Source organism: Bacillus rossius, assembly GCF_032445375.1.
Source record: "Bacillus rossius redtenbacheri isolate Brsri chromosome 4 unlocalized genomic scaffold, Brsri_v3 Brsri_v3_scf4_2, whole genome shotgun sequence".
In the NCBI taxonomy this organism is placed as follows: Eukaryota; Metazoa; Arthropoda; class Insecta; order Phasmatodea; family Bacillidae; genus Bacillus; species Bacillus rossius.
In genome coordinates this window covers 24,707,331-24,722,479 of record NW_026962011.1, presented here as the reverse complement: position 1 = coordinate 24,722,479, position 15,149 = coordinate 24,707,331, and the positions used below count along the sequence as shown (strand labels likewise).

Sequence of the window (15,149 nt, the reverse complement as noted above, 5' to 3'; positions counted from 1 at the left end):
GTATTTAGCATATTTTTGAGGTTTTGTTTACTAAATTTGTTTGTGTAATTTTTTGAATCATTTTTCCAAATATAATAAATATTAAATTAAGGATTAAACAAATTTTTCTCAAACAAAAAACATCAACTTGTAAACTTTGATGGCTTTCATGTAAGAGGTGCAAATGTAAAGGAAGAAACATTAAATCCCATCTTTTATTTTAATTTGCTGTATGGTTGACACACTGTATTCTTCATGTTGCGATTGTTTAACGCTATTGGGAATACTATAGGTTATTGGTACAGGTACTTAATGAAGAAGCAAAGAAAATAAATGAGATTTCATACAATTTTAAGGATTGAAATTTCTCTGATGTCAAGTCTAAAGGAAACCATGCTAAGACCTAGCTATAGCTTAAAGATAAACATCAGCATTGTTAACGAAGGCACAGACTTGCCTACACAATTATGCAACATGATGTTTATATTTTATTTTTCTGATGTCTGTTAACTTATCTGAGTGGGTAAATATTATTATATTTAATACAACAATTTATTAATTATATTTTTTTCAAATATTTATAAGACAATTTTTAAATAATTTAGTTGTAGTATTTCTGCACCAGTATTTTTAAAAAATAAATTCAGAAAACTACTGAATGAAATGTTTGAATTTATTACAGGATGGCTTAATGAAACAAATTTAACCAACATCACCAAATAAACCTGCATGGATGGCTGCATTCAAATTTCTGTTGACTTTTCCCAAAATGAATTTCAACTGTTTTAGATCAAACAAAAATCGTTTTTATTAATGAATTGTAAAAAAAAAAGTATAAGTAAATGAGGTATAAAAAAGGGCAATTTTGTAAACACTAACATTACCACCACACTACACAAATACATGACTTTTTCCAAAATTATTAATATTAAAACACTTAGAATGTATAAAATGAATATATGTTGGACTAAATTAAGACTCTGTTGTACCATTTTCATTCAAATCAACACCAAAATTAAAATGATTGTGTAACACATATATTCACAACTTTTTTTCATTCTTAAGTGTCACGTGTAAAGTTACATATCGCAAGCATCCATATTATTGAACATAATTAATGACATTGCTGACAATTGCCAAACAGATTCTACTGCTTAGAAAAGCATGCAGAAACAACTCTTCATATTGTATTAGTTGTAACCTGCATATGAAGAGATTACTGTCATGTCTAATGTAAATAAAATGCATCACAAAATCCACAAGCAGCCTTATATTATAACAAAGCTGTTTTTCATTATATATATATAGGTTGGGAGGTTCATATTTTTACTAACATCGTAAGTTAAATTTATTATACCGATTGATGCAAACACACTGAAAAGCACTGCTTCAGGTGGCTATTTATTATCAACATTCCTTTCACAAAGAATAAATTATTTTATGACAAATGAGTCATTCCACCACGTAATATATTACACACGTGAAGTAGGCACCCAGTACCTTCTTGGAGTTATCTTACAACCAATATTGACCACACAACTGCCCTGAAACTTCACCAATAGAATGTGACACGGTAAAAGGGGGTAGGACATAAAACTGAGGATGCTGCCTTTAGTCATCCTGAAAAGAAGCTTTTGTAATACAGCACACGAACCAAAGTTTTACGAACACCTAATTAAATGGGTTCATAAAGCTTTTCTAATAGTAGTAACTTATGCTATTTGGAATTTTCACTGCATGAAAACACTTTTGGTTTTGTTTGTGTTGTAGTTATAATGCAAGTGAAGTGCACGTGCAGAATACATAAGAAAAGAAAGCTTTAATAAAAAAGTAGTAGTTGCTAACTTGTACATAACAGCCAGCCAATACATTATCTCTGATTATTGGGAAACAATGAATGTTCATATGAGAAAGACACTGTACACTTGAATATGGTTAGCCTTGAAAAGATTTTGATCCCACCTAACCTCAACCTTTTTTGTTCTTTTCATCACAATATCTAATGTTTGATTTATGATAGAAAAATGAAAATGTACAAGAAAATACCAACACATACACGAAATGAAAATTATGTATTTTGCTAACAAAGCCATAAAACAATTGTAATTGATGTATAGTTTTGACAGTACCAAGCTTCCTTAAGAAAATTTTACAAAGAATATTAGTCTTTGTAATCGAAACAAAATTTTTTCCATACTTCATAATTTAATAGCAACTGATATTTTTAGTAGCTCTAGTAGTAAGGTTTAAAGGACCCTAGGTTTCATTTTTTCTGTACTTGGTATTCTTGACTTTCAGATACAGGATGCTTCAATCATCTTAAAACTTAAAATTGTTTTATAACTTGTATCTGCTAAATTATTTTGGTGCTTAAAACAGCTATCTGATACCAAAGTCACCACTCACACCTGTTTATGCCAAAATATAGGTTTATTTTTGAAAAGGAATGAAGAGGCGGTAGTGGCTGCTGTGCATTATTGCAATGGGCACACAGTCTGTGACAACAGACCTTATCACCTAAATGCAGATGGCTTGATATTCGAGGGAATCGCTGTTGCTATTATCAATACAGCATGTAACATAGTCAACAAGCTTTGGTCATCGCTGTGCAAGGCTAGGTCAACAACTGCAGCCAAAATACATTTTAAAATAACTTTCATGAGAAAAACCTTAATTTTTAAGAAAGAGTAAATTCTGTGGTATGCACAAGTTACAACTTTGACCCAACGGCAGTAGCCTATTTCTTTCATGCACTGTCTAATTATGAGCGAACACTAACAATAACCAAATAAAAGTTGAAAATTTTATATTTTATTATCAATAAAGAATATTGATAAGCATTCAGTCCTAAGATCAGCAATCCAAATAGTTCAGGAGCGTATGCATAATTTCATTTTGGGAAAGGGTAAGGGGATATAACCTCTTTGCTTGCTGTTTCCTTAAAAATAAATTCTTCCTTTTCATTGGTGAGCATGATAGATTTTTTTAAGGGGTGCTTAGAAATTAGGGAAGGGGAAATAAATAAATAAATAAATAAATAAATATATATATATATATATATATACACACACACACACACACACACACACACATATATATCCATCCCTATCTCCCCCTGCGTGCACCCTAAGATGGTTTTTCCTGTCACACAGTCTGGTGTTGAGATTTATAGCCAGCCAAAGTGATATAATGCAGTACGTTTTCGCAGCCAATAATTATAACCTTGCATTTGTATTTATCCGGGAAGGGATAAGTTGAAGCCTGTTCAGTAATGGCGCCAGAAAGATAGCTGCTTTTGTCGATATCCTGAAAAGTCAGACACAGTGGAAAAAAAAAAAAAAATACAGCAATACTGAGGGAATGAACTATCAACTTTGCCTGAGACGCTGAAGCGTCTTTGGTCTGTGACTTAGAGGCATCGCTTGTCATCACTTCTTAATGGAGTCCTTAATCCTTATTTAACCTCAGTCATTGTCTCTAAGAGTCTGACAAAGTTTTCTCAGATTTTAGCCAAAAAAATATTCATAAAAGCGGTGGAAGTATCACACCCACAGTTCCACACCAGAGGAAATAAATAATTAAAAGAATAGCCTGAATTTTTAAAGTTATATTCCTCTGTTTTGCAAACTAACCAGCAATAGAGAGTAATGTTATTTATTCGGGCACATTTAGGACCATGGCTGTGCCAGGTTAGCGATTTTGTCAGATTATCAAACATCAAAATAATTTTTAATGGGAAAACCAAGAACAATTAATACATATGTACAACCATATTAAAAAAAGTTATATTTATCAGCTCTATGGTAACAAAAAAAAAACTCAGTAATCTAAAAACACGGGCAGCACAATGATGCAAAAAAAGTGATAAGGTCAAAAAAATGCCTGAATCCACCCCAACAAAAAAAAAAATCCAAACACGAGTGGCACGATTGGTGCTCCATTGTAGAATGAGCTGAACCAAAGGATGCAAGATTAAGAGAGCACTGATTTGTAAGGAGAAATTTTTTACAATTGCTGATATACTTATCTAATTATTTTAGTAATCACTGTGCTATACGCAGTGCCGACCATTGTGAACGTGAAACGTGAACGTGTTTGTGAAGTTCTTTTACATGAATACATCCAACTACCACCTGTTTGTTTCATGCTTAAAAATGGACATAAAACACTGGAGTAGCTGCATGCGGCACACTTCCTTCGCCCGGGATGCCAGCGCTGATTCTCTCGGACACGAGAGCAGGAGCCGGGCGACCCGTGCGCGCGGTCATGAGAAATACAAACACGAGTGGCGCCTGGGGCGTGCTCGGCACGGCGCCGCGGTGCTAGAGGAGGGACTGCTCGATCATTATCTTGTCGAAGCCCTGGGGCGGCGGGTAGCTGAAGTTGTCCAGGACTATGTCCAGGACAGCACCGTCTTGCACTGAAACCAGAGGGAGAAATCAATTTTCGGGACTCTGAAAATTGATTTTGTACTGCATTTCGAGAAGTATTACAAAGTGGGACATTGATATGTCAACCCTTCCCCCCCCCCCTTCTCACTCTCTCAATAAAAAAAAACCATGGGGTGCACAATATCAAATGTCTTGAATTTTTTTTAACACTAACGTCAATTTGTTAGGCTAAGTCATTAAGAAAATGAAAAAAAAAAAAAAGATAGCAATGCATGCTTTGTATCAGATGTCTTAAATTTTATACCACAAACTGCTGCTCTTTATGACAGAGTCACTATGAAAATGAAAGAAGAGAGCAAATTTTTTTCATTAAAGTTAAGTGTTTTGTTTATTACACTTGATTCTTATTTTAAGCTTATTAAAAAAAAATATTTTATACAGAGCTGTAGTTTATTCTTTTTCACTTTTGAACAAATTACTTAAAATTAAATAATATTTTTTTACTTTTTATTTACTTCATACAAGCATGTTTTTTTTAGTTTTTAAAATATAATTATATTTTATACTAGTGTACCAAACCACTGTTACAAATGCATGGTTTAAGAATTAGCAACTAATGTTCCCAGTTATGAATCAGCTAAATTATATATCTTATATTTGAAACATATTGTATCTGTTGTTGCGTTGTCCAAGATCCTTGTCTTTATTTACTGTTCTTGTTGCATCTTTCTTGTTGAAATTAAAACACTGTGGCCGTCTGTGCTGTAATATTTGTCTGGCTAGTTGCTACCACAGAATTTTCTGCGTCTATGTTTTTAACTTTTTTGCTATCTGCTGATTTTGGCTTGGTTTCTGTGTGTCTGCATATTAATTTTTTTTTTGTCCTATACTAAGGTTTCTCATGACACACAGTTTAACGAGCAATAGCATCAAAACATCTTAACAGTTAAAATCATTTCTATCTGTTCCTATTGCAGGTCGGCTATATCACGAAGTACCTATAGCATAAATCATTTAAGTGATTTAATTTTTTAGATTTAAGAGTTGGCAAATAGTAGATACTTGCTGCGGACAGCTAGTGCTGTTCGTGCTGGACGGCCCTCCCCTCCTTTCCCCCCTCTGTTCCGCCCCTCCTTGCTCCTCCCCTCTTTCCCCTTCTTGCCTCCCCTCCAGAAGAGTGCTGTAGCTGTTCGGCGGGGTTGACGGCACTTCTCTGTCTGGTTTGGCCGTGAGTGTTTGCTCGGAGGCAGGACAAAGGTAGGGTTGGCAAATGATAACAACTGTTTGCGATGGAGTGTAGGAGGTGTGTCAGTTGAACACGTCTGTATCGTAGCGTTTCTTGCTGGCCTTTGTGATGATTTTCCCTCTCGGCCTTTCCCCTCAAAATTCATTTTGGCATTCTACGATTTCAATGGTTAATGATTTTAATCTTGTTTCCGCCAACCATGCCAGTGTCTGCTTTTCCAGTGCCTTGTTCCCTTCGTTTTTGATCGCCCGTTTTGACCTATAATTATTTTTCTTTGTAGCTGGGTTTCTTGTCAGGTTAATGATTCACGACCGAAAGAGAAGCGAGGTGTCGTATTTATCGTGCTTCTTGGTTAGGTTTAATGTGTATAGAGTTGTGTATAGCATTTAATGTGTAATAGAGAGAATTAAATTAACTTGTACTAATTAACTTGGCTAATGTAGAGATGTTCTATTTATTTTTGTGAGCTTATTTATGCCCATGCGCGGGCGAACTTTCATCTTGCTTGTTTCTTGATGGTTTCAGATCAGTATTTTATAGCTATTGTCATGTGGTTTGTTTTCGCAAGTTCTGTATTTGCGTGAATGTACTCGCTCATGTATAAGGAGTGTAATCAAGTTTAACCTACCATAGTTTTGACTCGTCTCGCTCTGAACTTTCGGCGGTGTTCGGGGCAGCCGCACCTTACCCTTAGCCTAATGGATCTCGGCCATGTGGCGAGTGATAACCGAGGTCGATGTAAATGGGTATGAATTTAATGACATTAAAAATGCTTTCAGGGGTATGTGTCTGGAAATGCCCTGTTTGACTCCTGGTATCTTGTGCCATTAAAATTAACCGGGCAATTTTGCCTTATCGAATAACCGGCATGATACTTGTGATTTATCTGTTTTCATGTGCATTATGGGCTATGAATTATAGTAATCTGGTTAAGGCTTTAATTCGTATGAATATATTAAGTATTGGCGTTTTAATGGAATGTTGTTTTCGGATTTGTGCCTTAGTTGGGTTTGAGGCCGTGCCCTCTCTCCCCATGATTGTTACTTCTGGATTCTTGTTCTTAATAAAACATTATTGAGTACGCGTTGTTTTTGCTTGCTTGTCACCACACTAGCCCTGCAGATCTCCTATCTGAAGGAGAACTACTTTCCTTGTATCACCTTGGAACGCTAGAGTTTTGGTCAGGTTCTTGTACACAAGCGCCGAGGTGCCACGCTGCCGTTGGGTGGAACCCCCCCTCCCTGCAAGCTTAATATGTTTTTTTTCCTTCTCTAATGCATGCATGCTTGTGCAAAAGGAGCCAAGGTTTTTTGTCTCATTGTGATAAGATGCAACTTTTTTCTATCAGTTAGGTGTATTAAGATTATTGCATGAGTCATCTCACAAAAATTTTCAGTGCATTTACTATGTTGAGGGGTGAAGGCGGGCATGCATCTGGTCGGTCTGATAGGTCGCTGTATATTATGTAGCCAGAAAATGTGTTATAGCATGTCAGGATAGCAGAGTTCCTATTAATTACATTTGTGGGCAAATGTTAATCGCCAAATCTACAGAAGTTTTTATTTATTCACCAGTTATTTTTTTGAACAACTGTTTATCTTCCAGTGAATTTCAGAAAACATTTAGAGTAGTAGGAAATAGCCGGTTCTGGCACAGGCTTCTAGACTCAGGAGCAGCAACAGGTTGTCATGTGGGACGTTAATTCTCATCAGCTGGTAATGTTATAGTCAGTTTAAAAATTTGAAGGTAGGTGTCTTTGATGTGTGGAGCATTGGTGTTATTTTTAATAAAAATCCTGAGTGTAAATTACACAAACACACACTCCTTGGCAAACAAGGGGGCACAGTTAGAAAAGCACCTTAAAACTCCAACCAGAAGAGTTAATGGTACCTGCAGGAGTTCTTTGGACACCACCTCCAGTACACATTGGGTCATCCCATCAACCCACTTAATGCAAGCAGTCAATAAAAGTACTATTCAAACTCTCAATGACAACAGGGAAAAAATTAAGAAAGGAAGATCGAAAAGTTCTCTTAATTAAGTGATAACAGAGTTACATGCAAAAAATGAGCCCAGCTAAATAGTAAAATTATTAACTGAATTATACAAATTGAAATCATTGCTCAATAAGACCTAAGTTTCTGATTATTCCTTACTTTGTCAATAACTCACCATAAAGTGCAGGGTACACTGTATGTCTCACACCAATTACAGGAGTTTCTGTTGATTTTCCATTAATAAAGAAATTTAGCTCCACATGATCATATGCTACACCCTGAAACAAATACAATCATTTGCAATAATTCTCTCGCTGAAAAGAAAAAAAAACTTATACTTGTTAAATATACCTATTGCGTAAATTTTACTTTTACTTTCATTCCATCATAAACTAAATTTAAAAAAAGTAAAGCTTTAATTTATAAGCATGCAATGGTAATTATAATTAAAAAATAAAGAGGTTAGCAGGTTAACATGTATAAATATTGGAAATTGCTTTACAAGCTAAAAGCCTTTGAGGGACTGGCAGAGGTAAGTTAGTGACAATTGGGTTTCACTGTACCCATGCACACATACTCTAAATTATATAATAAACTAGCTGCCCGACCCGGCTTCGCATGGCTATACTAATGGAAAAAAATTAAACCACATCTCCCATTTACAGTAATGGTAAATAAAAAAAAAATTCAGTGTAAAATTTATTACAATGCTGTATAATGTACCGGAGAGAAAATGAATAACACTGATGGTTTCCCGACTCGTGCATGCAACGTACAACTGATGTACCCGTACTTCGCTACGGCAGTCTACAGGCAGATCACTCTTGCGCCGCTCAGTATACATGCCCCTCCTTGTGGGTACGCCACTGCCGCGCGATGCCAGTTGCCATGGAGACGCAGAAGGCATGAACAATGCAAAATCCTGTTCTCATGCAGACAAAGTACCCACTGTTGCCTGGTTTTAACCACCCATGGGATCTAATTTTCGGAAAATGTCATCCTGCGTAACATAAGGTACATTACTATGAAGTTTCAAGTCTGTAAAATATATATACTTGAAAAAAAGGGCAATCTTTGATATTTAAAGTACCCGCCAAAATTTCAACGGTGGTGAGGACTGCACTAACAATGAAATAGTCGTTGCCATAGAGACGAATGAAGCATCAACAAAGCAACAGCCGTTGCCATGGTGATTTCCTACCAAAAACTGGAAATTTTGATATATTACGCCCCCAAAACTCCCCTTGGGATCGGATTTCCGCAGAATCCGTTCTTAGTAAGCGTCTACATCACAAAATGAGTAACTATGCTAAATTTCAAGTCAATCGGGTGTATAGTTTTAGAGATCTCGTGATGAGTGATTCAGTAAGTGGTATTTTATCCCCTTGGGGGTAGAATTAATCAAAATCCTTTCTTAGCGGATGCCTACGTCATAACATCTACCTGCATGCCAAATTTCATCCCGATCCGTCCAGTGGTTTGGGCTGTGCGTTGATAGATCACTATGTCAGTCAGTCAGTCACCTTTGAGTTATATATATATATATATATATATATATATATATATATATATATATATATATAGATAGTAATGGCTACCATTATTTTACACTGTTCCACTTTATTAACTAACATTTCATTACACACATTGAATTACAGCTGCACACTAGTGTCATTTATTTATTATAATTTACCTAGTGTACTGGGGCAAAATCAACATCCTGAGTCCTGCTCCACATATAAGTACATACATAGTAATTATATCATACACTTTTTTAGTCCATATTGTATACGTTCTGTTTATGCTTAACATGCATAAATTACATTTTCATAATAACAATACTGGGTTACAGTTGGGTCTTCAAAACCTATCAGTTCAATAATAGGTAAAGGCTTCATTTTACAAAAATCATAGTGTCAAACACAATTTTTGTAAATGGTATCAATGATCAAATGAATGTAGATCATAATGTGTTACTGTAACCAAATTTACTATATCAAAAATTATATGTTACTGGTTTTCAAATGTAAGGTTACTGTAACAAGTAATTTTTACAAGTAACGTGTCACACGTTACATGTAGCGTGTTACTTGTAATGCAATACTGCCCAGGCCTGACCACAATGTCTATCCAACACAGTGGAATCTTCCTCTCACTCTGGGTTTTATTTGAAAAATGCTACTGTCAGTCAAACAATAAAATTCTAATTACTTAATAAAAAATTGAAAATTTTCTAACTACAGTAGAACCCTGTTATAATGAATCTGAAGGGAGTAGTTTATATGTTCACTATAGAGGGGAAACTTTATATCTGGGAAAACTTTTATATTGGCAATACATACTCAAAAGCAAAATCTTAACTACACATAGGCCTAAGCCAAGAAAAGAACGAATGAAAATACTCAAAGCAACAGTTTTATGAGCAAATGCAGATATATTTTTAATGCACTATACATGTACAAACTTTCTTTTAATGGTTTTTCAACATCGGTGTATTTTCCTTTTTTTCAGGCGTTTAATAGGTACTCTGTGACGTATTCGCAGCTTGAGAAAGAAGATTGTTAGCTTGTTTTATATTGTAGTTAATGTGGATGTTGTAATTCCCAGTTCCTTTGCTATTAACACGTGCGGGACAGTTGGGTTAAGTCTACCTTTTCAATAATGTCCAGTTTATCTCGCACAGATAATGCCTTACGTTTTTTACCGCGTTTTTCACCCTTTTTTATGTACGTATTTCTTATTGAAGCAAATTTGCAGCTTAATAAAACAAAATTCTTTTTACCGTCAAAAGTAAATAAACGAAAAATAACGTGTCTGGCGCATCAAAGATCACTACGTATCATTTAGTATCGCAGTTGCTAAAGCTGGAACAAAATTTTCTCACTTTCTATGGAAAAATTTAGTCCACAGAGTTCTATCTAGTGGTAGTCTTACGAACCTTACTCGATCAAAATGTCCGAAACGTGAACGATAAAAATGAGACGTAAAAATATTGAATTTACTGCTATAATGTACATATGTATGTGTGTGGCGGTAATTTATTTTTAATTTTGATAACATATTAAATGTACAAGCGTTCGCACATTCTTTAACTATGCAGGGAAAACTATTTTTTATTTTCACCAAACTGATCACCATTTCTGGCTACACGTAGCCTACCAAGGCCACTTGAATACGACTTGTTTATGAAATGAACAGTGGACAATCGAGTAGCGTATTGCGGAGAAAGAAAAACTTCAATGTGATCCAGAATAGACGTTTTATGAAAACACTTGTAATTATATGAAAATATTTGAGATAAATGTGCATTATGTCGGCAAAATTTGTTCGTGGTACGCGGGAAAACGTATCAACATTGACAAAAAATGTGCGCTATATCCAATAAATTAATACATAACCTCACATCATTTTTCCGGGACCGAGATGGAAATTCACAATAAACGGGAATTCATTATAGGCGGGTTCACTATAAACGGGTTCTACTGTAATGAATTTATTCATAATGTAAATGAGTCAAATTTATTTTGTATCAGAACAATGCAAATGGTTTGGATCCCGTACATGAGCAAATACTTCTGTAATACTACAAATAGAGAACAGCATTTTTGCTGGCTCTACGTTTTCACTGTGCCAACGTCTGATGTTAAGCGGACACCCAAACGTACCCTACAGACTATTACAGAATGAAAAGAAACAGTGTTTACTGCAAAACGGAGCAATAAATATTGCAGACGGCAAGGAGCTCCTGAAGGACTACGTCATTTTATGTGATTTGGCACCAATCCCTGTTAAAATTATACTGGCGTTTGATGATCTGCCCGGCATTGCCATGATCCCAAACCTCCCGGATCCAGATCCTACAGGCACGAGGCAAGTGCACACGCACCAGAACATCCCCTTCCTGCGGGGCCTGCAGCAGCCGGCACAGCTCCTTGTTGTTGTGCCTGACGACCCCGTCCCAGCACAGCACCCAGGACTCCTCGTCGTGGCCGCCCGGGGCCCCGTTCAGGTCCGCGGAGCGCGTGGCCAGCCCCACGCCCCACACCCCTGCAAGCACGCCGACTGTCCGGGAGGCACGGTTCCCATGCGACCAGTTTGATCCCGGCACCCCAGCATCTCAGTTCGGGGCCCACTATAACCTTGGACGTCACGTCAGTCGCCTTCCGTGTATATATGTACGCATTAAATTAGCCAGTAAAAATCAGATACAAACTACAGTGAATCCTTATTTACTCAGGGCACTTAGAAATTTAGACTTATTAACAGGGAAATTTTATAACGTAGAATTTTTAAAAGAGGGTTTTATTGTACTATTAACATTACACAGTTTTATGATTAAAAAACAAACCTGTTTTAATACAAAATTATACATGATATGAAAAAAAAATTAGTGACAGCTGTTTTGTAAGTAAGATATCGTCAATTTAACTGTTTTTTCCAGGTTTTTAAGACACCTTTTTGAATTCCTAACTTTCCCTGCTTTCCAGATTTCCCGTCTGCAGGAATGCTGTCTTAAGCTGCTGTGCTTACTGATGACGTTAAACCTACAAACACACAAACTCTGTGTGTGTGTGCATGAGAGAGCGAGAGAGAGGAGGGAGAGAAAGCGTGACAGTGGCCAGAAAACTTTGCATCTCTAAACTGTGATTCGAATCACACTCACACCAGGTTTGCACAAACACTTTTTTTTTGCATTTGGGAAAAGCAGCAGACTTTGTTGGTGGTCAATGAGTTTTTTTATTTATTCCCATTTCTCCGACCTACACACTTCCATCATTGCTCCAGAGTAGGATCTCATTCCATGGCATCCTTCAAATGTCAGTGAACATTTATGTACCTTAGAATGTCATTGCCCAACATTAAACTAATGCCAGTATAGTTCCCCACCTGAAACCAAGACTTTAACATAGTAAAAGTAGCGTTTAGAAAGCTCCTTAGTCATTGCTACTGATATATCATTCAACAGTTGACATTCATTCTTCACAATCCCTTCTGCAAGAGACAATAAGATGCATGGCTGCATCTCAATTTCAGTTCATACAGAACTTTAATATTTTCTAAAACATCTTCAAAGTTCGAGACAAGTGTTTTTTTAAAAAATTAACTTATCTATTTAAAGTACTCAACAACACTGTTACATGTTTCTCCAGCTGAAACTAACATGCTACTATGTGTGAGCATAAGGCAAACAATAATCTAAATAATGAACGAGTTTAAGGACCAATAAATTGAAATTACGTAGAATTTCAGGGCCTAGGATCCTATGTTGTGGCAAGGGTGTATTGAGGAGGAAGGGGGAGGGGGAGCTTGCTCCGCTCCCCTGAAGTGGAAAAACCGGGAGCAAGATGTATTTAAGGAATTTTAAAACCAATCCTTACAAACTGTTGATAATATAAATATATTTTAGTAAATTATGTTCTTTCTTTGGTTATTGTTTATTACAGTATGGCAGTGGGTCTTCCCCACTGAAGAGGTTGAACTCTACTACCAAGAATGGCTTACCTGTGACCCACTACAGTTTCTCTCCCAAGTGTTCCAACCATTGGCATAGCTGTGTTCATAAAGTTGGGGGGGACAAATAATGATTTTGATGTCATGTAAACCCATTCCCCTCTTACTAAGATGGGGGTCCGGGGGTTCTCCACCGGAAAATTTTGATTTTATAAGTGCAAAATAGCGCTTTTTAAGCAGTTTTTGTATCTAACCATTGGATACATCGATGTTAAAATTTTTATTGTTTCCTTAAGATAAAATTTGGGAGTGAAGAAATTACAAATAAAGTTGGGCAGAATAATATTATAAAATAAAAATATCACAGTCTAGAAAGTTGGGGGGGACAGACCCCTCCACCCAAAAAGTTCAGGGGGACACATCCCCCCCTGTACCCCCCGGTTCCTACGCCCCTGGTTCCAACATACGAAACTCAATCAAAGTCCCGACGTGGCTTCCCTCGTAGCATACCTGACTGCAGGAGTTTGACTTCAAAGTACGCTTTGCTCTGCACAAGTGGTGCGCTGGCCAGCGTGCCTCCACTTCCGCACACGCGCTGACCATTCTTCACGATCACCACCTCTTGGCCTGGCGGGAGTCACAACCAACATCACTTCACTCACCAAGACGACTGAGCAGACACTCATGGAGAGGTGATACCCGCACTAAGTGGGAGAGAGGGGCTGGAATGTGTAGGTGACCTGGAGAAGGCAAAATTGCTGCTGGAGAAACACCTGTCTGATCTTGTGGGTGGTGAAATATGGTACGGAGCGAAAGAAACAAAACCAGAAAGTGATGGGGGAGGGGCCCTTGAAATACAGATGGAAGATGTGATAAATGAGTTTAGGAGGCTGAATGGGAGGACAGTAGCTGGGCCTGAAGGCATTTAAGAATAACTACCTCAAGCTGAAGGGCAAGTGATGAAGCAGTGGAAGGAGGCGGTGGTAGTAAAGATTATCAAAGGGGGAGGCAAGGCAAACCCGGCAAGCTACAGGCCAGTCAGACTAACATCTAATATGGGAAAAGTAAAAGTAGGCAGATATGTGATAGAGAAAACTAAATTTATCAGGGTGAATGGATGAAAGGCAGCAAGGTTTTAGGAGGGGTTTCTCTTGTGACACACAGATCGCTAAGCTACTAAAGGACCTGACAGAAGTGGTGGATTGAGGGGGGATGGGGGGGAGAGGCAGGTGGAGGCCATCCTTATAGCTTCAGTGAAGGCCTCTAATACAGTGTTACACAGGTGGCTAATGGTGAAGGAAGGCAGGGTGATCAACTAGGTAGGAGGTACTTTAGGTACCTGCATATACCTCCTTGTCGGCCAGCTTAAGGTACTTAGTAGTTGTCAATGCCATCAGGCCCAGCTGCCTTCCTCCCACAGCCTCCTAAACTCTTTTATCACATATTCCATCAGTATTTTAAGGGATCATCCCCCATCTCTTTCTGTGAAAGAGTGGAAGTGGGGGAAGTAACACGAGGGATAGTGCAAGGGTATGTTAGGTGAGAGGCTGGGGGAAGCTGGGAAATAGGTAGCAGAGAAGTGCCTACAGACGGAGGAAGCTGCCAAAGTGAACATATGGAGGTTTAAGAGTACATTATATTTGTCACTAATTACGTTATTATTGCTTAATGCTTGGCTACACTTTAATATCAACTACTGACTTGGTAGTACTTGCACAATGCAACCAACAATAACTAACACATTATCGTAAAAAAAACTTACTACTTTTCCACTATTGTTATAACTCTCTTGATAGGTATAGTGGATTACTTAAAATGTTGAACGTACCCATGTAATTTGAATCCAATATAATTTGACCAATTTCTTTTCTTGGAGCCGGGGTCTGTGCAAAACTTACACCGTTAATGCAGTTTTTTAGACAACAAAACATGTTTAAAGCCATTTAGGAATATCAATGATATTAATTTTCTCTAATCCCAACAAAATCTACAATACATGAAAAACATTGCATTTTAAGATGTTTGGTTTGCGCTAATAAAAAAATATGTTTACAACTTTACAATAATGCCACAAGAACAAAATCA

At 37.1% G+C, this 15,149-nt stretch overlaps 1 protein-coding gene across 1 annotated transcript; it reads right to left on the bottom strand.

Moving 5' to 3' along the window:
* Positions 1 to 3,689: 3,689 nt before the first annotated feature.
* LOC134542202 (SPRY domain-containing protein 7) lies at positions 3,690 to 15,147 on the bottom strand. Its single transcript, XM_063386267.1, has 5 exons — positions 14,893 to 15,147; positions 13,575 to 13,691; positions 11,500 to 11,660; positions 7,789 to 7,891; positions 3,690 to 4,399 (listed from the first exon to the last, which is right to left on the bottom strand). Exons 1-5 carry the CDS (start codon positions 15,005 to 15,007, stop codon positions 4,302 to 4,304), a joined length of 594 nt encoding a protein of 197 aa, XP_063242337.1. The 5' UTR covers positions 15,008 to 15,147; the 3' UTR covers positions 3,690 to 4,301.
* Positions 15,148 to 15,149: the final 2 nt, after the last annotated feature.